Consider the following 24,239-nt stretch of genomic DNA (forward strand, 5'->3'; position numbering starts at 1 on the left):
TTGTCATTGTTACAGTACAGGTACCAATACAGTACAGTACAGGTATCTAGTGGAGAGAGATGAGCCTAGAGGACTCTGGGCTTAGGGACAGGAAACGGTGTGTGTGTGTGTGTGTGTGTGTGTGTGTGTGTGTGTGCCACAGCTCACCTACCTCCCTGTGCCAGCCTCCCTCCCCACCCCGTGGCCCCGCCCCCTTCCTAGCATTCCTGCACAACAACGGTAGCGACCCGCGCCAAAGACAACAACAATAACAACAATAATAACAGCAGCAGCAGCGGGGGCGGAGGCCTGGTAGCACGGCGCTTCATCCCTACCCTTCCGCTGTCCTCTCCTCTCACAGGTGGCCATTTTGAAACAGAAGACAAAAAAAGCAAAGCGGCAGAATTATTTTGGAGGTTGTTTTGTTGGAGCGGAGAAGAAGCTCCTTATAAGGAATAGAGGAGAGAGTGTGTCCTGCAGAGGGAGAGAGAGTGGGAGTGAGAGAGAGAAGGAGAGAGAGGGAGAGAGAGAGGGAAGAGAGAGAGAGAGAGAGAGGGAAGGAGAGAGAGAAAGAGAGAGGGAAGGAGAGAGAGAGAGAGAGGGAAGGAGAGAGAGGGAAGGAGAGAGAGGGAGAGAGAAAGGGAGAGAGAGAGGGAAGGAGAGAGAGAGAGAGAGAGGAGAGGGAGGGAGAGAGGGAGAGGGAAGGAGAGAGAGAGAGGGAGAGAGAGAGAGGGAGAGAGAGAGAGAGGGAAGGAGAGAGAGAAAGAGAGAGGGAAGGAGAGAGAGAGAGGGAAGGAGAGAGAGAGAGGGAAGGAGAGAGGGAAGGAGAGAGAGGGAGAGAGAGGGAAGGAGAGAGAGAGAGAGAGAGAGGGAAGAGAGGGAGAGAGAGAGGGAAGGAGAGAGAGAAAGAGAGAGGGAAGGAGAGAGAGAGAGGGAAGGAGAGAGAGAGAGAGGAAAGGAAAGAGAGGGAGAGAGAGAAAGGGAGAGAGAGAGGGAAGGAGAGAGAGAGAGAGAGAGAGAGGAGAGGGAGGGAGAGAGGGAGAGGGAAGGAGAGAGAGAGAGAGGGAGAGAGAGAGAGAGAGAGGCAGCAGGGAGACTCCAGATTACAGCCAGGAGAGTCGTGTGATGCTGAGAGACACAGTATGAGACACACACACACACACACACACACACACACACACACACACACACACACTAGGTCCATCCATGCTCTCCTCTGCCACAGGGTTAACTCAGCCACTCCCCCTCTCTATCTCTCTTTCTCTCCCTCCCTCCCTCCCTCCCCCTCTCTCCCTCTCTCCCTCCCTCCACTCTCCGCCCCTCTGCTTTTCCTCCCATAAACTAAGTGACATCGTCCGCAGGGCAGCCAAAGAACCTTCCAGTCAACCAGACCAGAGAGAGAGAGAGAAAGAGAGAAAGAGAGAGACAGACTTTTTCTCGCAACCAGACGGTGACTTCTACACATCCATCTTTATCCTTCGTTCTCCACACCTCCACACCATCCCTCCATCACACCCTCCGCCCAGCCACCATCCCTCCGCAGCAGGTAAGGCCCCTCGGTTGGGGGAAGGGGGGGGGGCAGGGGAGGACAGGCTCATTGTTATGTATGGAGCAGTATCAAATACACGTACACAGTGTGACTGGGCTAGCGTCTTGACCGCGTGTGTTTGATACCGTTCCTTATCCTGTTCCATGCATTAGAATGAGCCCGGCCTCCGATTTCTACCTCCGCCAGCCTCCTTTGGCTGGGGAGGTCTGTAGAACAGGGCTTGTTTGAGGATTTGACTGCGGGGGGGCTGGTTTAACTGGTTCAGTGCCGATGGTGAATGTAGTCGCCCACATCGTCCACATATATAGACTGCCAAGGGTGACTTTATTCACCAGGAATGCATAAATGATGACGGCTTCATCTTGTAGCCAATCAGAGTGTTGTTGCTAGGTAGATATCACATAGAACACTTGGAACACTCGAGGTGGGGAGTGTTCCGGAACTCTTTGGCAGAGTTAAACAAGAGAAAACGCTTCCGTGGAATGTTCAGTCAAAACAACAGCACTTTAAGAAGCACTTCCAATTTTTTTAAACATAATAATCTCATACAAATATTTCAGTGCTTTTGATGATTTTAAATAAATTATCTTGTGACAATGCACCATTTGGGGATCCAGAAATAGAAACAGATTTAACTTGCGATCGAGCTCTGGACATAAACACAAAGTATTAGTAACAGTTCTCCTATCCGCCACATCCACACAAACCCGCACCCGCCCACGTCCACACACACACACCCACACCCACACCCACACCCACACACACAGAAGGAGAACACACACACACACACACTGAACACACACACACACACACACACACACACACACACACACAGACTGGGTAGACAGAGAAAGGTTACAGCTATGCTAACTAACTACAGACTGAAGTTAACTAAGAACAGACTAGAGTTAATAAACCAGACTAGAGTTAACTAACCAGACTAGAGCTAACTAACCAGACTAGAGTTAACTAACCACAGACTACAGTTAACTAACCAGACTATACTTAACTAACCACAGACTCGAGTTACCTAACCACAGACTAGAGCTAACTAACCAGACTAGAGCTAACTAACCAGACTAGAGCTAACTAACCAGACTAGAGCTAACTAACCAGACTAGAGTTAACTAACCAGACTAGAGCTAACTAACCAGACTAGAGCTAACTAACCAGACTAGAGCTAACTAACCAGACTAGAGTTAACTAACCACAGACTACAGTTAACTAACCAGACTAGAGTTAACTAACCAGACTAGAGTTAACTAACCAGACTAGAGTTAACTAACCAGACTAGAGTTAACTAACCAGACTAGAGCTAACTAACCAGACTAGAGTTAACTAACCAGACTAGAGCTGAATCGATCTAGCAGCTTCATTTCTGTGTAACCTCGTCTGCCACTGCAGTGGTGGTCTGATAGATGAGAGGCTGGTATGGAGGTCAGAGGAGAGGCTGGTATGGAGGTCAGAGGAGAGGCTGGTATGGAGGTCAGAGGAGAGGCTGGTATGGAGGTCAGAGGAGAGGCTGGTATGGAGGTCAGAGGAGAGACTGGTATGGAGGTCAGAGGAGAGGCTGGTATGGAGGTCAGAGGAGAGGCTGGTATGGAGGTTTTTTTTTTTTTATCAATGATTTTTTATTGTATTTTCCACAATATATCACAGGTCCAAACAGGACCAACAAAGAACAAACTTAAATATATCCCCCATCCCCCAAATACCAGACATATACATACAAACACATACCAGGAAAGAGCAGAGGGTATAGCATGGAGGTGTTTTGTTGTGTGTTATGGAACAGTAACAGGTTTCCATGCCAACCTCACGTAACAGTCCAACACGCAGACATTATCAGATCTCAGCTCACCTGGACAGGTGCCTGTCGCCTCGGCAACTCCGTCCAGTCTCAATAGAGAACACATGTCCAATCGGAGCGGTCTAAATCTGTCCCGCTCGGTTTTGCGTTGGCACGAGCCAGCATTGCCCACGGCAACCCTCTAACAACGCCCTCTCTCTCTCCTGGGTCACATGACCTCTGTGTGCCCCCCCCCCCCACGGTTACTAATGACTCTGCCATGGCCTCATGGAAAGTTCCGGACCAGCCCGGCCTCCAGCCAATCACAGGCCTCCCTCACACGCCCCAGACGCCTTAGGCCAAGAGAGAGAGAGAGACGGAGAGAAGAGGAGGAGAGAGAGAAGGAGAAAAGGAGGAGAGAGAGATGGAGAGAAGAGTAGGAGAGAGAGAAGAGAAGGAGAGAGAGAAGAGAAGGAGAGAGAGGGAGAGAAGAGGAGGAGAGAGAGAAGGAGAGAACAGTAGGAGAGGAGGGAGGAGGGGGGGGCCGCCTTGACTCTTGTTGACAATAACTAACGAGGCCGTCTCTCGCTTGACGCTGTCAGGAGAGCCGTCAGGGGGGGTGAGGTGCTGACAGCTAGCTGCTCTACGTGCCCTCACGGTCTGGGGGCCAAGCTGTCACTCTCACTCAGAACCTCTCTCTCTTACCCAGAATGGGGGGGGGGGGGCAGGTGAAGTGGTCACTACCCAGAATCCACTCCAAGGCGCTGTGGGCTCACGGCTACCCAGAATCCTCTAGGGGGGAGTGAAGTGGTCACTAGTGATCTCCTTCAAGCCAGGAAGAGGCAACACTTCCACCTCTCCTCTCAGACTCCGCCCACTGGAATGTCAACAACTTCGATTGGGGACAGGGACAGGAGCCAGGCATTCTGGGAATGTTTCGATTCTGACCATAATAAAGGTAGGGAGGCATTCTAGAATGTTCTATTCTGGGACGTGGAATAAAGGATCACGGGGCGTTCTAGAATGCAGAGACAGAGAGAGGGAGAGGGAGAGGGAGAGGAAGGGAGTGAGAGAGGGAGAGGAAGAGAGCAAGGGAGAGGGAGAGAGAGAGAGGGAGAGGAAGAGAGCAAGAGAGAGAGAGAGGAAGGGAGAGACAGGGTGAGAGAAAGAGAGAAAGGGAGAGGAAGAAATGGAGAGAGAGAGAGGGAGAGAGAGAGAGGGAGAGAGAGGGAGGGAGAGAGAGAGAGGGAGAGAGAGGGAGGGAGAGAGGGAGAGAGGGAGGGAGAGAGGGAGGGAGGGAGAGAGAGAGAGAGGGAGAGAGAGAGAGAGAGAGAGAGTGAGAGGGAGAGAGGGAGAGAGGGGAGATGGAGAGAAGGAGGGCGGGAGAGAGAGACTTCAGTGCCGAGGGAGAATAAAGTCACCCAAACTGTCAACATTCACCAAGGGTGACTTCATTCACCAGAAATGCATAAATGATGATGGCTTAGTAGGAGTGTTGTTGCTAGGTAGAACACTTGGCTCTCTTGGTGGTGAGTGACCTGGTATGCGTAGACAGTTAGTGAGGTAAGATGTCTCCGGCTGTAATGAGGTACTCATCACAGACAAACATATCCCAGATGCACTCTGGGTAATCTCTGGAGAATCTTGACCTACTGGTCTGAATGTTCTAGCTCCCGTCTCGTCGTCTCGTCTCCTCCCCTCCTCTCCCCTCCTCTCCTCTCCCCTCCTCTCCTCACCCCTCCACCCTCCAACCCCCCCTTCTCTCCTCTCCTCCCCCCTTCCCTCCTCTCCTCCCCCCTCCTCTCCCCTACCCTCCTCTCCTCTCCTCTCCTCTCCCCTACCCTCCTCTCCTCTCCGCTCCCCCCTCCCCTCCCCTCCTGTCCTCCTCTCCTCACCTCTCAGGGTTTAGTCTGCTGTTAAACTGGCCTCCAGCTTCCAGCCCCCAGCCTCCAGCCCCCAGCCTCTAGCCTCCAGACCTGGTAGACAGGCGAAGGTCAAGCCTAAGAATACCCAGAATGCCTTGTGGTGCAGTGCTGGCAGGGGGCTAATGTAGATAACGACAGCCAATCATCAGCCAGGAGATAGCCTGTCACCATGCCTCTGTGTGTGTGTGTGTGTGTTTCTCTCTCCTGTGTGTGTGTGTGTGTGTATGTGTGTGTGTGTGTGTGTGTATGTGTGTGTGTGTGTGTGTGTGTGTGTGTGTGTGTGTGTGTGTGTGAGAACAGTGATAGGATGGGGTGGTGAGGCTGCAGTCAGAAGCTTCCAGAACATGACGACAGATTTACCACAAACAACACATCCTCCTAACCAACCAACCAACCCTCCTAACCAGCCAACCCTCCTAACCAACCAACCAACCCTCCTAATCAACTAACCAACCAACCCTTCTAACCAACTAACCAACTAACCTTCCTTACCAACCAACCAACCCTTCTAACCAACCAACCCTCCTAACCAAGCAACCAACCCTCCTAACCAACCAACCCTTCTAACCAACCAACCCTCCTAACCAAGCAACCAACCCTCCTAACCAAGCAACCAACCCTTCTAACCAACTAACCTTCCTTACCAACCAACCAACCCTTCTAACCAACCAACCCTCCTAACCAAGCAACCAACCCTCCTAACCAACTAACGCTCCTAATCAACTAACCAACCAACCAACCCTCCTAACCAACCAACCATCCTAACAAACCAACCCTCCTAACCAACCAACCAACCCTCCTAACCAACTAACCCTCCTAACCAACCAACCCTCCTAATCAACCAACCCTCCTAACCCCACTTCACAACACTACTCTTCTGCAACACGTAACGACAAATAAATACGGTATTATACAATTTCTACGACGTCAGGAGAAAAGTTGCAGGTTTTCAAACCAGGAGTCGTGTAAACCGTAAAAAGCGAAAAAGAAACACTCCTCATCAGCGAACACATCCGCGCAACCCACAATTATTACCTGGGCCCAGAGAGAGGCCAGCCCATACCAAACTAGGCAAACAAGCCCAGACCATACAGCAGACTGATCTGGGATGGATTAGAAAGCTTGGGTCTCCTGGGGTAATAACATGTTTGATTAATATTCCTGCTGTTGGTCGTGAGGGGGGGGGAAACAACTATGTCCTTTGATTGGCCGTCGGTCTGGTTCAACCAATGAATGAAGGAATGAAACGTCTGTGTGACTGAGAATGTTCTAGACAGCTCTGAGGTGGAAGTTGCCCTATTAAGACAGACCAACTGACAACTCGGCTCAGTTTCCCCTCCTACAGACCCTGACCTTCACCTTCAGGGTGTAACAACTCAAACTGACCCCAGGTCAGCGTTTAGGGGGCAACTTCACCCTTCATCTTCCTGTCTCACCTTGGGACACTTTCTCTGTTCTGAGCATGCTCACTGACACCCTCTTTTTCTGCTGCTCCTCCCCTTCCAGGGCACCTGGACCCCGCGCATCCTGCCGCCCCTCCCCCCGCCAACCACCATATCCGCAGCACAGACCCCCCCCCCCTCTGTCTGTCCCATCCAGCGCTTTTCTGTCCGCTGCATTTCCCTCCTATAACCACCAGAGGGCGCTCCCACCACGACCGCTAACCCTCTCACTGCCCCCCCTCCGCAGTCAACCAGCAACCAAAATACATCGCCCCACCCCCCCCCCCCCTCCCCGGCCCCCTACAGCTCGCCCCCATCCCCCTCCCACCCCAACACCACCACTACTACCACCACCACCAGGCCCCCCTCAACCCCTCCAGCGTCCTGCGACCCCCCCAGCCATGGAGAAGGTGGGTCAGATGACACGCTCGGCCATGCGCCGGGCCTCCATGGCGGTGGACGTGCCCCCCCAGGCCAAACGCAACCTGCAGGAACTCTTCGTCAACTTCAGCCTCATCCTCATCTGCCTCTTGCTCATGTACATCATCGTCCGGCTCATGTGAGGGGGGGGCTTGGGGAGAGGAGGAGGAAGGGGGGGGGGTCACACAATGGCCGACAGGGTCGTGAACTTTCTGGTCGTGGAATTGATCTGAACATGTGTTTTGTAGAAGAGTGGATTTGAGATAAGATCAGAGTTCAGAGGTCAGACTACTGGGTACCATTGTGCAGAGTTGAAGACAGAGTGCATGGTTGTGATGTCACTTCCTGAAGAATAGCAAACTATCATCATTTATTATTATTATTATTATTATGTTTATTATTATAGGACTATTAAGTCACTAGTGTAGAAATTCTGTCAAATATAGTTCTAAATGCCTCCCCTCCTTTTGGTCTATTAGCGTGTTACAACTAAATGCCTCCCCTCTCCTGTTGGTCTATAAGCGTGTTACATCTAAATGCCTCCCCTTCTGTTGGTCTGTAAGCGTGTCACATCTAAATGCCTCCCCTTCTGTTGGTCTGTAAGCGTGTCACATCTAAATGCCTCCCCTTCTGTTGGTCTGTAAGCGTGTCACATCTAAATGCCTCCCCTTCTGTTGGTCTATAAGTGTGTTACATCTAAATGCCTCCCCTTCTGTTGGTCTGTAAGCGTGTCACATCTAAATGCCTCCCCTTCTGTTGGTCTGTAAGCGTGTCACATCTAAATGCCTCCCCTTCTGTTGGTCTATAAGAGTGTTACATCTAAATGCCTCCCCTCTCCTGTTGGTCTATAAGCGTGCTACATCTAAATGCCTCCCCTTCTGTTGGTCTGTAAACGTGTTACATCTAAATGCCTCCCCTCTCACTAACGCTTGCTATCACAGTCACCTCTGCACTTGCTATCACAGTCACCTCTCCACTGAGCTTGTCACACACACTGTGCACTCCGGAAATAAACAATGTGATCACTACAGAATGTGGCTTTCTGTGAGAGTGAGAGAGAATGAGTGTGTGTTTGTGTGTGTGTGTGTGTGTGCGTGTGTGTGTGTGTATGTGTGTGTGTGTGAGAGAGATTTGAACAACCCTGTCTCCCCTGCCAGCCCACTGTAAGCGGGTCCACCATAGAACAGCCGGACTGAGATCTCCATCCCTCCATCGCCCTCCAGAGGACCCCCCCGTGCTGCAACATCCTACCCAGGCCCTCTCCCTGGGGTAGCAGCCACCCGGCCCCAGCCTCTCTCCTCCTCCAGCATGGATCTGGTCAACGACCGCGGCCTCAACCTCATGCTGAACTTCCTGCTCATCGTGGGGGTGCTGGTGCTCATGCTCATACTGGTCAAGCTCGTGTGACCTCCTGACGACCCTGTGATGACATCATCATCATGGTCACCACGGGTGTGTCAGCTGAACCCCCGTCCCCCCCCCGTCCCAGAGCACCAATCCGGCAGCCTGAGAGGATGGCCATTTTTGATGACGTCATAATTATGTAAATATATGTGACGTGTTCCACAATGGCAGCAGCGAGATTACCCGTAGTTAAAAAACAAGATGGCGGTCATTCGAAGGTCATTCCTTGAACATGTTGGACTAGAGACGGCCCCCCAGCCCCGCACCCAGCTTACCTGAGACACACCCCCCCCCACACACACACACACACACACACATCAAGGACTACAAGAGCTGTCATGTGACCTGGACAGAGGAGGAGGAGGAGCCTGACGGGGAGGCGTTGCCAACATAATGACATAATTCTGCCAGCGGACAGGAAGTGAAGTGACCTGTGATGTCATCATCAGTGTGTGACACTGTGTGAGACATGTATGCTCTGTGTAAGGTCAGAGGTCAGCGGCTACTGTTAGAGAAGAGGTCAGAGGTCACTGTTAGAGAAGAGGTCAGAGGTCACAGGAAGTTCCTTCAGAGTCACACACACACGTCATATAGGCCTTGTAGACACTGGCTGTGTTCGGAATACTAGATATGACGTAGATTTGAGTATGCGAGAGCGTTCACACTGTACAGTATGCGAGATTTGAGTATGCGAGAAATGTATGCGAGAAATTTAGTATGCGAGAAATATATTATCTTTGAGTACGCGATCGATGCATGCTATTCCTACTCAACATCCCCAAAATGCATTGCGTGTCTCTTCAGTCTCGTCAAACTGCGTCATACAAACTCGTAATTATGTTACGATGTTTCTGTCGAACTCCGCAGTGAAGGTATGTAAGCAACGCAGGATGTGTTCGTAAATTCGCTCTGAGAGCGCCGGAGCCGACACTGGGTTCAACGCCATAAAGGGACCAGGTAATTTGATTGGACAAGAGGCATTCCATGAGTGCTGATCAGATTTCCAGGGCGAATTTACGAACGCAGCCGTAATGTAGCTAGCGAACAGAAGACGGAAAAAAACGTCAGATCAGATATATAAACGGGATATTTTGATAAACTGGATACATTTGGGGAATATATGTGGTTACTTTCTCGCCTGAAAACATATTAAAACTTCATAAAATGACATCTTAACGCTTGTAAAGCCAAAATTACAGCTTTTAGCCAATGGAGGATTTAAATTCCCTGCTCCCGGCCGGTGTGAAATGCATTCTGGGAGGCAGTATGCATACTGCAATGTAAACGGTCGGCTGGTTTTCGCATACTTATTATGAATTTAGTAGGCAGTATGCAGTATATACTCATTGAGTATGCTAGTATGCTAGTATACCATTTCGAACACAGCCACTGTCTGTCACCGGTCCTGTCAGAGTAGCTCTACTGTGTTACTATGGTAACATTACACTGTTTTCCTGTTTCCTGTTAGAATGGCACTGTGTCGGCACGGCAACAAGAGGTCAGGGGTCACACACACTTCTGGCTGAACACACACATCAGATATGCATCACACACACAAACACACACACACACACACACACACACACACACACACACACACACTCACACTCACACTCACACTCACACACCAGATATGCATGACTTCTGCAGTGGTATCGAGGCACTATATCCAACACACACACAAACACACCGACACACACACCACACACACACACTCACACACCAGATATGCATGACTTCTGCAGTGGTATCGAGGCACTATATCCAACACACACACACACACACACCCACACACACACACACACACACACACACACACACACACACACCATACACACACAGACAGACACACACACACACACACAGTTATGTCACTCTCTCCATTTGTAAAGAATGTTATGAAATAAAGATGAGATGCACAAACAAAGAGTCTGTTTTTGTCATCATGTCAATCAGCAACGTTTCTATGATGACACGGAAGTCTTGCCTTTCAAAACATTATGGGATGTAGTAGTTTCCATAATAAACCTGTCCAAAGATGCCTCCACAATACAAACAAACCACACTATCCAACGCAATAACCTTCTCATCTTTCCACAGGAGGTGACATAATGGCATGGAATGTCCAGCAGGGGGAGACAAATCCTCAGTTATAACCCTACAGGAGGGCAGGGCTCAAATTGGAGGGAAATGTCTACCAGCGACTCACACACAAACAGTGTAGTAAATATTACAGGTTCAAGAACGTTTTCAACCTCAAACGCCCGTCATACCTCCCCCTTTCCCCTCTCCCTCCCCCCTTCTTTCTCATCCCCCCTCCCCCTCCCCCTCCACCCTTTCTCCTCCCTCTTCTCACCCCCCCCCTCCGTCCCTCCCTCCCTTCCTCCTCTCTCACCTGGCTAAGCTCCGCCTCCTGCCGTAGCCTCTCCCTCTGCTGCTGCTCCTGTTGCCACGCCGACAGGCCGCCTGTCCCCCCCCCTCCTCCACCAATCAGCTCCTGTTGGTCTATAAGCGTGCTACATCTAAATGCCTCCCCTTCTGTTGGTCTGTAAACGTGTTACATCTAAATGCCTCCCCTCTCACTAACGCTTGCTATCACAGTCACCTCTGCACTTGCTATCACAGTCACCTCTCCACTGAGCTTGTCACACACACTGTGCACTCCGGAAATAAACAATGTGATCACTACAGAATGTGGCTTTCTGTGAGAGTGAGAGAGAATGAGTGTGTGTTTGTGTGTGTGTGTGTGTGTGCGTGTGTGTGTGTGTATGTGTGTGTGTGTGAGAGAGATTTGAACAACCCTGTCTCCCCTGCCAGCCCACTGTAAGCGGGTCCACCATAGAACAGCCGGACTGAGATCTCCATCCCTCCATCGCCCTCCAGAGGACCCCCCCGTGCTGCAACATCCTACCCAGGCCCTCTCCCTGGGGTAGCAGCCACCCGGCCCCAGCCTCTCTCCTCCTCCAGCATGGATCTGGTCAACGACCGCGGCCTCAACCTCATGCTGAACTTCCTGCTCATCGTGGGGGTGCTGGTGCTCATGCTCATACTGGTCAAGCTCGTGTGACCTCCTGACGACCCTGTGATGACATCATCATCATGGTCACCACGGGTGTGTCAGCTGAACCCCCGTCCCCCCCCCGTCCCAGAGCACCAATCCGGCAGCCTGAGAGGATGGCCATTTTTGATGACGTCATAATTATGTAAATATATGTGACGTGTTCCACAATGGCAGCAGCGAGATTACCCGTAGTTAAAAAACAAGATGGCGGTCATTCGAAGGTCATTCCTTGAACATGTTGGACTAGAGACGGCCCCCCAGCCCCGCACCCAGCTTACCTGAGACACACCCCCCCCCACACACACACACACACACACACATCAAGGACTACAAGAGCTGTCATGTGACCTGGACAGAGGAGGAGGAGGAGCCTGACGGGGAGGCGTTGCCAACATAATGACATAATTCTGCCAGCGGACAGGAAGTGAAGTGACCTGTGATGTCATCATCAGTGTGTGACACTGTGTGAGACATGTATGCTCTGTGTAAGGTCAGAGGTCAGCGGCTACTGTTAGAGAAGAGGTCAGAGGTCACTGTTAGAGAAGAGGTCAGAGGTCACAGGAAGTTCCTTCAGAGTCACACACACACGTCATATAGGCCTTGTAGACACTGGCTGTGTTCGGAATACTAGATATGACGTAGATTTGAGTATGCGAGAGCGTTCACACTGTACAGTATGCGAGATTTGAGTATGCGAGAAATGTATGCGAGAAATTTAGTATGCGAGAAATATATTATCTTTGAGTACGCGATCGATGCATGCTATTCCTACTCAACATCCCCAAAATGCATTGCGTGTCTCTTCAGTCTCGTCAAACTGCGTCATACAAACTCGTAATTATGTTACGATGTTTCTGTCGAACTCCGCAGTGAAGGTATGTAAGCAACGCAGGATGTGTTCGTAAATTCGCTCTGAGAGCGCCGGAGCCGACACTGGGTTCAACGCCATAAAGGGACCAGGTAATTTGATTGGACAAGAGGCATTCCATGAGTGCTGATCAGATTTCCAGGGCGAATTTACGAACGCAGCCGTAATGTAGCTAGCGAACAGAAGACGGAAAAAAACGTCAGATCAGATATATAAACGGGATATTTTGATAAACTGGATACATTTGGGGAATATATGTGGTTACTTTCTCGCCTGAAAACATATTAAAACTTCATAAAATGACATCTTAACGCTTGTAAAGCCAAAATTACAGCTTTTAGCCAATGGAGGATTTAAATTCCCTGCTCCCGGCCGGTGTGAAATGCATTCTGGGAGGCAGTATGCATACTGCAATGTAAACGGTCGGCTGGTTTTCGCATACTTATTATGAATTTAGTAGGCAGTATGCAGTATATACTCATTGAGTATGCTAGTATGCTAGTATACCATTTCGAACACAGCCACTGTCTGTCACCGGTCCTGTCAGAGTAGCTCTACTGTGTTACTATGGTAACATTACACTGTTTTCCTGTTTCCTGTTAGAATGGCACTGTGTCGGCACGGCAACAAGAGGTCAGGGGTCACACACACTTCTGGCTGAACACACACATCAGATATGCATCACACACACAAACACACACACACACACACACACACACACACACACACACACACACACACTCACACTCACACTCACACTCACACACCAGATATGCATGACTTCTGCAGTGGTATCGAGGCACTATATCCAACACACACACAAACACACCGACACACACACCACACACACACACTCACACACCAGATATGCATGACTTCTGCAGTGGTATCGAGGCACTATATCCAACACACACACACACACACACCCACACACACACACACACACACACACACACACACACACACACCATACACACACAGACAGACACACACACACACACACAGTTATGTCACTCTCTCCATTTGTAAAGAATGTTATGAAATAAAGATGAGATGCACAAACAAAGAGTCTGTTTTTGTCATCATGTCAATCAGCAACGTTTCTATGATGACACGGAAGTCTTGCCTTTCAAAACATTATGGGATGTAGTAGTTTCCATAATAAACCTGTCCAAAGATGCCTCCACAATACAAACAAACCACACTATCCAACGCAATAACCTTCTCATCTTTCCACAGGAGGTGACATAATGGCATGGAATGTCCAGCAGGGGGAGACAAATCCTCAGTTATAACCCTACAGGAGGGCAGGGCTCAAATTGGAGGGAAATGTCTACCAGCGACTCACACACAAACAGTGTAGTAAATATTACAGGTTCAAGAACGTTTTCAACCTCAAACGCCCGTCATACCTCCCCCTTTCCCCTCTCCCTCCCCCCTTCTTTCTCATCCCCCCTCCCCCTCCCCCTCCACCCTTTCTCCTCCCTCTTCTCACCCCCCCCCTCCGTCCCTCCCTCCCTTCCTCCTCTCTCACCTGGCTAAGCTCCGCCTCCTGCCGTAGCCTCTCCCTCTGCTGCTGCTCCTGTTGCCACGCCGACAGGCCGCCTGTCCCCCCCCCTCCTCCACCAATCAGCTCCTGTTGGTCTATAAGCGTGCTACATCTAAATGCCTCCCCTTCTGTTGGTCTGTAAACGTGTTACATCTAAATGCCTCCCCTCTCACTAACGCTTGCTATCACAGTCACCTCTGCACTTGCTATCACAGTCACCTCTCCACTGAGCTTGTCACACACACTGTGCACTCCGGAAATAAACAATGTGATCACTACAGAATGTGGCTTTCTGTGAGAGTGAGAGAGAATGAGTGTGTGTTTGTGTGTGTGTGTGTGTGTGCGTGTGTGTGTGTGTATGTGTGTGTGTGTGAGAGAGATTTGAACAACCCTGTCTCCCCTGCCAGCCCACTGTAAGCGGGTCCACCATAGAACAGCCGGACTGAGATCTCCATCCCTCCATCGCCCTCCAGAGGACCCCCCCGTGCTGCAACATCCTACCCAGGCCCTCTCCCTGGGGTAGCAGCCACCCGGCCCCAGCCTCTCTCCTCCTCCAGCATGGATCTGGTCAACGACCGCGGCCTCAACCTCATGCTGAACTTCCTGCTCATCGTGGGGGTGCTGGTGCTCATGCTCATACTGGTCAAGCTCGTGTGACCTCCTGACGACCCTGTGATGACATCATCATCATGGTCACCACGGGTGTGTCAGCTGAACCCCCGTCCCCCCCCCGTCCCAGAGCACCAATCCGGCAGCCTGAGAGGATGGCCATTTTTGATGACGTCATAATTATGTAAATATATGTGACGTGTTCCACAATGGCAGCAGCGAGATTACCCGTAGTTAAAAAACAAGATGGCGGTCATTCGAAGGTCATTCCTTGAACATGTTGGACTAGAGACGGCCCCCCAGCCCCGCACCCAGCTTACCTGAGACACACCCCCCCCCACACACACACACACACACACACATCAAGGACTACAAGAGCTGTCATGTGACCTGGACAGAGGAGGAGGAGGAGCCTGACGGGGAGGCGTTGCCAACATAATGACATAATTCTGCCAGCGGACAGGAAGTGAAGTGACCTGTGATGTCATCATCAGTGTGTGACACTGTGTGAGACATGTATGCTCTGTGTAAGGTCAGAGGTCAGCGGCTACTGTTAGAGAAGAGGTCAGAGGTCACTGTTAGAGAAGAGGTCAGAGGTCACAGGAAGTTCCTTCAGAGTCACACACACACGTCATATAGGCCTTGTAGACACTGGCTGTGTTCGGAATACTAGATATGACGTAGATTTGAGTATGCGAGAGCGTTCACACTGTACAGTATGCGAGATTTGAGTATGCGAGAAATGTATGCGAGAAATTTAGTATGCGAGAAATATATTATCTTTGAGTACGCGATCGATGCATGCTATTCCTACTCAACATCCCCAAAATGCATTGCGTGTCTCTTCAGTCTCGTCAAACTGCGTCATACAAACTCGTAATTATGTTACGATGTTTCTGTCGAACTCCGCAGTGAAGGTATGTAAGCAACGCAGGATGTGTTCGTAAATTCGCTCTGAGAGCGCCGGAGCCGACACTGGGTTCAACGCCATAAAGGGACCAGGTAATTTGATTGGACAAGAGGCATTCCATGAGTGCTGATCAGATTTCCAGGGCGAATTTACGAACGCAGCCGTAATGTAGCTAGCGAACAGAAGACGGAAAAAAACGTCAGATCAGATATATAAACGGGATATTTTGATAAACTGGATACATTTGGGGAATATATGTGGTTACTTTCTCGCCTGAAAACATATTAAAACTTCATAAAATGACATCTTAACGCTTGTAAAGCCAAAATTACAGCTTTTAGCCAATGGAGGATTTAAATTCCCTGCTCCCGGCCGGTGTGAAATGCATTCTGGGAGGCAGTATGCATACTGCAATGTAAACGGTCGGCTGGTTTTCGCATACTTATTATGAATTTAGTAGGCAGTATGCAGTATATACTCATTGAGTATGCTAGTATGCTAGTATACCATTTCGAACACAGCCACTGTCTGTCACCGGTCCTGTCAGAGTAGCTCTACTGTGTTACTATGGTAACATTACACTGTTTTCCTGTTTCCTGTTAGAATGGCACTGTGTCGGCACGGCAACAAGAGGTCAGGGGTCACACACACTTCTGGCTGAACACACACATCAGATATGCATCACACACACAAACACACACACACACACACACACACACACACACACACACACACACACTCACACTCACACTCACACTCACACACCAGATATGCATGACTTCTGCAGTGGTATCGAGGCACTATATCCAACACACACACAAACACACCGACACACACACCACACACACACACTCACACACCAGATATGCATGACTTCTGCAGTGGTATCGAGGCACTATATCCAACACACACACACACACACACCCACACACACACACACACACACACACACACACACACACACACCATACACACACAGACAGACACACACACACACACACAGTTATGTCACTCTCTCCATTTGTAAAGAATGTTATGAAATAAAGATGAGATGCACAAACAAAGAGTCTGTTTTTGTCATCATGTCAATCAGCAACGTTTCTATGATGACACGGAAGTCTTGCCTTTCAAAACATTATGGGATGTAGTAGTTTCCATAATAAACCTGTCCAAAGATGCCTCCACAATACAAACAAACCACACTATCCAACGCAATAACCTTCTCATCTTTCCACAGGAGGTGACATAATGGCATGGAATGTCCAGCAGGGGGAGACAAATCCTCAGTTATAACCCTACAGGAGGGCAGGGCTCAAATTGGAGGGAAATGTCTACCAGCGACTCACACACAAACAGTGTAGTAAATATTACAGGTTCAAGAACGTTTTCAACCTCAAACGCCCGTCATACCTCCCCCTTTCCCCTCTCCCTCCCCCCTTCTTTCTCATCCCCCCTCCCCCTCCCCCTCCACCCTTTCTCCTCCCTCTTCTCACCCCCCCCCTCCGTCCCTCCCTCCCTTCCTCCTCTCTCACCTGGCTAAGCTCCGCCTCCTGCCGTAGCCTCTCCCTCTGCTGCTGCTCCTGTTGCCACGCCGACAGGCCGCCTGTCCCCCCCCCTCCTCCACCAATCAGCTCCTGTTGGTCTATAAGCGTGCTACATCTAAATGCCTCCCCTTCTGTTGGTCTGTAAACGTGTTACATCTAAATGCCTCCCCTCTCACTAACGCTTGCTATCACAGTCACCTCTGCACTTGCTATCACAGTCACCTCTCCACTGAGCTTGTCACACACACTGTGCACTCCGGAAATAAACAATGTGATCACTACAGAATGTGGCTTTCTGTGAGAGTGAGAGAGAATGAGTGTGTGTTTGTGTGTGTGTGTGTGTGTGCGTGTGTGTGTGTGTATGTGTGTGTGTGTGAGAGAGATTTGAACAACCCTGTCTCCCCTGCCAGCCCACTGTAAGCGGGTCCACCATAGAACAGCCGGACTGAGATCTCCATCCCTCCATCGCCCTCCAGAGGACCCCCCCGTGCTGCAACATCCTACCCAGGCCCTCTCCCTGGGGTAGCAGCCACCCGGCCCCAGCCTCTCTCCTCCTCCAGCATGGATCTGGTCAACGACCGCGGCCTCAACCTCATGCTGAACTTCCTGCTCATCGTGGGGGTGCTGGTGCTCATGCTCATACTGGTCAAGCTCGTGTGACCTCCTGACGACCCTGTGATGACATCATCATCATGGTCACCACGGGTGTGTCAGCTGAACCCCCGTCCCCCCCCCGTCCCAGAGCACCAATCCGGCAGCCTGAGAGGATGGCCATTTTTGATGACGTCATAATTATGTAAATATATGTGACGTGTTCCACAATGGCAGCAGCGAGATTACCCGTAGTTAAAAAACAAGATGGCGGTCATTCGAAGGTCATTCCTTGAACATGTTGGACTAGAGACGGCCCCCCAGCCCCGCACCCAGCTTACCTGAGACACACCCCCCCCCACACACACACACACACACACACATCAAGGACTACAAGAGCTGTCATGTGACCTGGACAGAGGAGGAGGAGGAGCCTGACGGGGAGGCGTTGCCAACATAATGACATAATTCTGCCAGCGGACAGGAAGTGAAGTGACCTGTGATGTCATCATCAGTGTGTGACACTGTGTGAGACATGTATGCTCTGTGTAAGGTCAGAGGTCAGCGGCTACTGTTAGAGAAGAGGTCAGAGGTCACTGTTAGAGAAGAGGTCAGAGGTCACAGGAAGTTCCTTCAGAGTCACACACACACGTCATATAGGCCTTGTAGACACTGGCTGTGTTCGGAATACTAGATATGACGTAGATTTGAGTATGCGAGAGCGTTCACACTGTACAGTATGCGAGATTTGAGTATGCGAGAAATGTATGCGAGAAATTTAGTATGCGAGAAATATATTATCTTTGAGTACGCGATCGATGCATGCTATTCCTACTCAACATCCCCAAAATGCATTGCGTGTCTCTTCAGTCTCGTCAAACTGCGTCATACAAACTCGTAATTATGTTACGATGTTTCTGTCGAACTCCGCAGTGAAGGTATGTAAGCAACGCAGGATGTGTTCGTAAATTCGCTCTGAGAGCGCCGGAGCCGACACTGGGTTCAACGCCATAAAGGGACCAGGTAATTTGATTGGACAAGAGGCATTCCATGAGTGCTGATCAGATTTCCAGGGCGAATTTACGAACGCAGCCGTAATGTAGCTAGCGAACAGAAGACGGAAAAAAACGTCAGATCAGATATATAAACGGGATATTTTGATAAACTGGATACATTTGGGGAATATATGTGGTTACTTTCTCGCCTGAAAACATATTAAAACTTCATAAAATGACATCTTAACGCTTGTAAAGCCAAAATTACAGCTTTTAGCCAATGGAGGATTTAAATTCCCTGCTCCCGGCCGGTGTGAAATGCATTCTGGGAGGCAGTATGCATACTGCAATGTAAACGGTCGGCTGGTTTTCGCATACTTATTATGAATTTAGTAGGCAGTATGCAGTATATACTCATTGAGTATGCTAGTATGCTAGTATACCATTTCGAACACAGCCACTGTCTGTCACCGGTCCTGTCAGAGTAGCTCTACTGTGTTACTATGGTAACATTACACTGTTTTCCTGTTTCCTGTTAGAATGGCACTGTGTCGGCACGGCAACAAGAGGTCAGGGGTCACACACACTTCTGGCTGAACACACACATCAGATATGCATCACACACACAAACACACACACACACACACACACACACACACACACACACACACACACACACACACTCACACTCACACTCACACTCACACACCAGATATGCATGACTTCTGCAGTGGTATCGAGGCACTATATCCAACACACACACAAACACACCGACACACACACCACACACACACACTCACACACCAGATATGCATGACTTCTGCAGTGGTATCGAGGCACTATATCCAACACACACACACACACACACCCACACACACACACACACACACACACACACACACACACACACCATACACACACAGACAGACACACACACACACACACAGTTATGTCACTCTCTCCATTTGTAAAGAATGTTATGAAATAAAGATGAGATGCACAAACAAAGAGTCTGTTTTTGTCATCATGTCAATCAGCAACGTTTCTATGATGACACGGAAGTCTTGCCTTTCAAAACATTATGGGATGTAGTAGTTTCCATAATAAACCTGTCCAAAGATGCCTCCACAATACAAACAAACCACACTATCCAACGCAATAACCTTCTCATCTTTCCACAGGAGGTGACATAATGGCATGGAATGTCCAGCAGGGGGAGACAAATCCTCAGTTATAACCCTACAGGAGGGCAGGGCTCAAATTGGAGGGAAATGTCTACCAGCGACTCACACACAAACAGTGTAGTAAATATTACAGGTTCAAGAACGTTTTCAACCTCAAACGCCCGTCATACCTCCCCCTTTCCCCTCTCCCTCCCCCCTTCTTTCTCATCCCCCCTCCCCCTCCCCCTCCACCCTTTCTCCTCCCTCTTCTCACCCCCCCCCTCCGTCCCTCCCTCCCTTCCTCCTCTCTCACCTGGCTAAGCTCCGCCTCCTGCCGTAGCCTCTCCCTCTGCTGCTGCTCCTGTTGCCACGCCGACAGGCCGCCTGTCCCCCCCCCTCCTCCACCAATCAGCTCGGGGCCCCCCGCCGCAGGGGGCCGGTACTCCATCTGCTCGCTCAGCCACATCTGGGTGCGGACGGCCGGCTGGATGGGGGATCCCCCCCCCACCCCCACCGCCTGGTGGCCCAGCGGCAGGCCCCCCCGAGCTGGCGTGCCAAGCCCCGCGCCTGGGCCCCCCCCCGTCGACCCTGGAGGTCCCTTGCTCTCCGGTAAGGCACTGTAGCTCAGGTCCAGGGTGCTGGGCTTCAGCGGCAGGGAGGAGGAGGAGGAGGAGGGGGGGATGGAGGGAGGGAAGGAGGGGGAGGAGGAGGAGTCCGCAACCACCACCGCAGCCGCCGCCTTCATCCCCACGTAGCGGTAGCGCGCCTCGGCCCCTGGGGAGCGGAGGAGGAGACCCTGCGCAGGGGAGAGGTAGGGGTCGGGGGGCGCGCGGTAGCCGTAGAGGAGGCCGCGGTCCAGGGAGCCATGGGGGTCGGCCCGGTACACAGCCCGGCTGGAGGAGGGGCCAGACTTCTCCCCCGCCACCACCGACCCAGACGCCGTGAGACGGGTCAGGGACGACCAGCGCCGGACAGGACGAGGGTCCTGGAGGAGAGAGAGAGAGAGAGAGAGGGAGAGATACATGAGAGAGAGATAGAGAGAGATATAGAGAAAATGAGAAGAGTGATATAGAGAAAATGAGAAGAGAAAGAGATAGAGATAGATGAGAGAGCGATGGAGGGAGAGATGAGAGCGAGAGAGACATGAGAAGAAAGAGATGAGAGAGAGATAAGAGATAGAGAGATAACATGAGAGTTATGAGAGTTATTGTAACAGTTTCTAACAATTTGTAACAGCTCTATGAATAAACTATCAGATGATAACACCTCTATGAATAAACTATCAGATGATTGTGTCTGTTTACCTTCATGTCCAGGGGGCTGTCCAGGGGGGTGGGGGGGGGTGGAGGGGGTCAGCTGACAGGAGGAGCTCCAGGGGCTCCCACCGAGGGAGGGGGCGCTCAGCTTGGCACTGGAGGAGGAGGGGGACGGCATGACATGGGCCGTGGGGAGCCCCCCCACCCCGCCCTGTGACCGCAGGGGCTGGAAGGACAGGGTGGTGCTGGAGCTGGAGTGGTCTAGAGGGAGGGGAGGGAGGGATGGAGGGAGGGAGGGAGGGGGGAGAGAGAAAGAGATGGTTAGAGGACAGAGTAATAGTGTGTAACTGAGTCAGAAATGTTATTGTCTCAAGTGACTTTGGCTAAAATGAGTAATTTCTTGTTGTGTTTTAATGTGTCATCATGTCGCTATGCAGCTAGCCGCTAGCTAGCTAGTTGTGGTGCTAACATGGTAGAGCTACACAGGAAAGGAACATGAAAGGAGAACAGAGTGTGTGTGTGTGTGTGTGTGTGTGTGTGTGTGTGTATGTGCTTGTCTCAGGTGGTGTCATGGACACATCTGCCATGTTCCTCGTGAATAACCCCCCCCCCCCTTCCCCTCTGATGGGTGATGGCAGATAGAGGCCACCAGGGGAGGCCGGTGGAGGTAGCTCATTGTAAACGCACAGAACGGAATGAGGAACGCTCATGCTCGCTAAGAAACCGCCCATGGCCCATATCCAACATTCATGGGTTCGATGTGTGTGTTTAAAACTAAATGTATAGTTTGACGTCTGTAAAACACTCATAAAAGGTAAAAACAAGAGGGTAGGGAGTCGGTTTACAAGGGTGGTGTGTGTGTGTGTGTGTTCTGTACGGTGTGTCTGTACGGTGTGTGTGTGTGTGTGTGTGTGTGTGAGGTCACCCCCCCTACTTAAGTCACATTAACATTCACACATCAGTGTGGGATAGGAGGTAGGGACGGTGGGGGGGTCAGAGGTCAGGGGTCAGAGGGGTGTAATGTGGGATAGGAGGTAGGGACGCGTGGCTCTGTTTGACAAAGTGCTTCTTTGTTAACACCCAGCGTGTCAGGGCAGAGGCAGAGCAGCTGAAGCATGTGTGTCGGGGGTAGTGAGAGCGGTTCCTGAGGCTCTGACACGGCACATTCCAGAGTATCTCTCTCTCTCTCTCTCTCTCTCTCTCTCTCTCTCTCTCTCTCTCTCTCTCTCTCTCTCTCTCTCTCTCTCTCTCTCTCTCTCTCTCTCCTCTCTCTCTCCTCTCTCTCTCTCTCTCCTCTCTCCTTCTCTCTCTCTCTCTCTCTCTCTCTCTCTCTCTCTCTCTCTCTCTCTCTCTCTCTCTCTCTCTCTCTCTCTCTCTCTCTCCTCTCTCTCTCTCTCTCTCTCTCTCTCTCTCTCTCTCTCTCTCTCTTCTCTCTCTCTCTCTCTCTCTCTCTCTCTCCTCATCTCTCTCTCTCTCTCTCTCTCTCTCTCACACACACACACACACACAGCTACTGGGTTGGACACAGGCCAACCAGATGTCAGCACTGCAGTCACTGACATTGCCTACATTGAGCACCTTTCAAGGACTTTCAAGACTCAGTTCCCTCAAATTCAAGGACTCAACACGGCACATCTAGAATCTATATCTAGATGAGAAAACTATCCGCTCACAGACAACAATTAAAAAGAGAGGCTTGAATGTGTGAACACTAGATGGTCTCTTGCCTTCTCTACCACAGCATAAACAATATATTGTTGAAATATTATGTGTAAAGTTAAGCAATGCGGTTTTTTGAATATATATATTTTTTTAAATTGAGAGAGAGAATGGATTCAAGCACTTTCAATGACCATGTCTATTTTCAAAAACTGTAAGACCATGATTTTTTCCCTCTAATTCACAAACTTTCAAGGATTTCAAGGACCCGTGGGAACCCTGGATGGACAGCGCCGGCGCACCGTAGGCAGAGTGATAGACAATTGGTACTAATCCGCTCGCACAGCTGAACTGGGCTCGTTAGGCGGACGCGGAATAGCTGCCTACCGCCAGCCCCTCCAGTAGAGGGACCCCTACCGTATCCTTTTTGGCCTTTAAACTTGGCCTTTAAACTTTGGCCCCTGATGAGTGAGACATCGCCATTTCCCCTATTCATTGACTACTGATTCTGAGTTGACCGTAAAGTATTGAATATTGACTTTTGTTATGGCTCCCCCGTCTTCCTGAGTGGGCAGTGCCCAGTACACAAGATAAAAATATGGCGATGAGCCTAAAAGTGACCTCTGTCCTCCTTGTCTCTCTAGCTCTGTGTGTGTACTTTTCCTCTGGTCAAGTGAGCGGGTTCCCACAAACACACACACACACACACACACACACACACACACACTCACAGGCTCACAGGCGCGCGCGCACACACACACACACACACACACACAGACACACAGACACACAGACACACACACACACACACAGAGATTTAAACGACACAATAAAAGGGAGGTTACGAGGAGAGGGTGTGTGTGTGTGTGTGAGTGTGTGTTGTGTTTCCTGCCTTATATAGTCAGGGTGGGACTGGAAGCTCTCAGGTTTTCATACCAGTCTAGTTAAACTGGCTGGATGTCATTCCACAGCCAGGGTTTAAACCGCCCCGAAATAACTCCATCTGGCTCTGATTATCATAGCAGCAATAGGAGGAAAACAGAGAGAGAGGAGAGAGAAAGAGGGGGGGTGGAGAGAAAGACTGGGGGAGGGAGAGAGAGAAAGAAACAGAGAAAGACAGAGAAGACAGAGAAGATCTAGGCCTGTAGAAGCCTGGGGCTGGTAGTAGTCATCCCTCCCCTCCCAGGCTGTGGAGAGCCAGAGCTGTGCCGTGGGGCCTCTAGCCTGTAGCATGCTAACCACCACAACCACGGCCCAGCTAACTCTCCCTCTACCTCCAGCACTGCTGCCTGTCTCTGAGGCAGACAGATGGGCCACAGCACACATTAGCAGCCTGGTCCCCAGACACCAGCCAGTCATACAGTCGGCTGTACATGGCTGAGATGGGTAGTGGCTAGGTAGCTACGTAGCTACATAGCTATACAGACAAAGACACTGTGTTCCCTCCTCTACTGTGCTAATGAACAGCTTCATTCTCACTAGACGTCAGTGTAGTAGTGTGTGTTTAGTGTGTATGTGACAGAGAG

At 50.5% G+C, this 24,239-nt stretch overlaps 1 protein-coding gene across 1 annotated transcript in view; it reads right to left on the minus strand.

Annotated features, from left to right (window-relative positions):
* cep85l (centrosomal protein 85L) overlaps positions 1-24,239 on the minus strand; it is a gene marked incomplete at both ends in the record, with an annotated part of 80,789 nt that overhangs the window by 20,259 nt on the left and 36,291 nt on the right. The window contains 3 exon segments of the mRNA XM_080535966.1: positions 20,112-20,783; positions 21,103-21,135; positions 21,137-21,315. Of these exon segments, the coding sequence (XP_080392092.1) occupies positions 20,112-20,783; positions 21,103-21,135; positions 21,137-21,315 (884 nt within the window).

This window comes from Nansenia antarctica (genome assembly GCF_963989245.1).
Source record: "Nansenia antarctica genome assembly, chromosome: 1".
Taxonomy (NCBI): Eukaryota; Metazoa; Chordata; class Actinopteri; order Argentiniformes; family Microstomatidae; genus Nansenia; species Nansenia antarctica.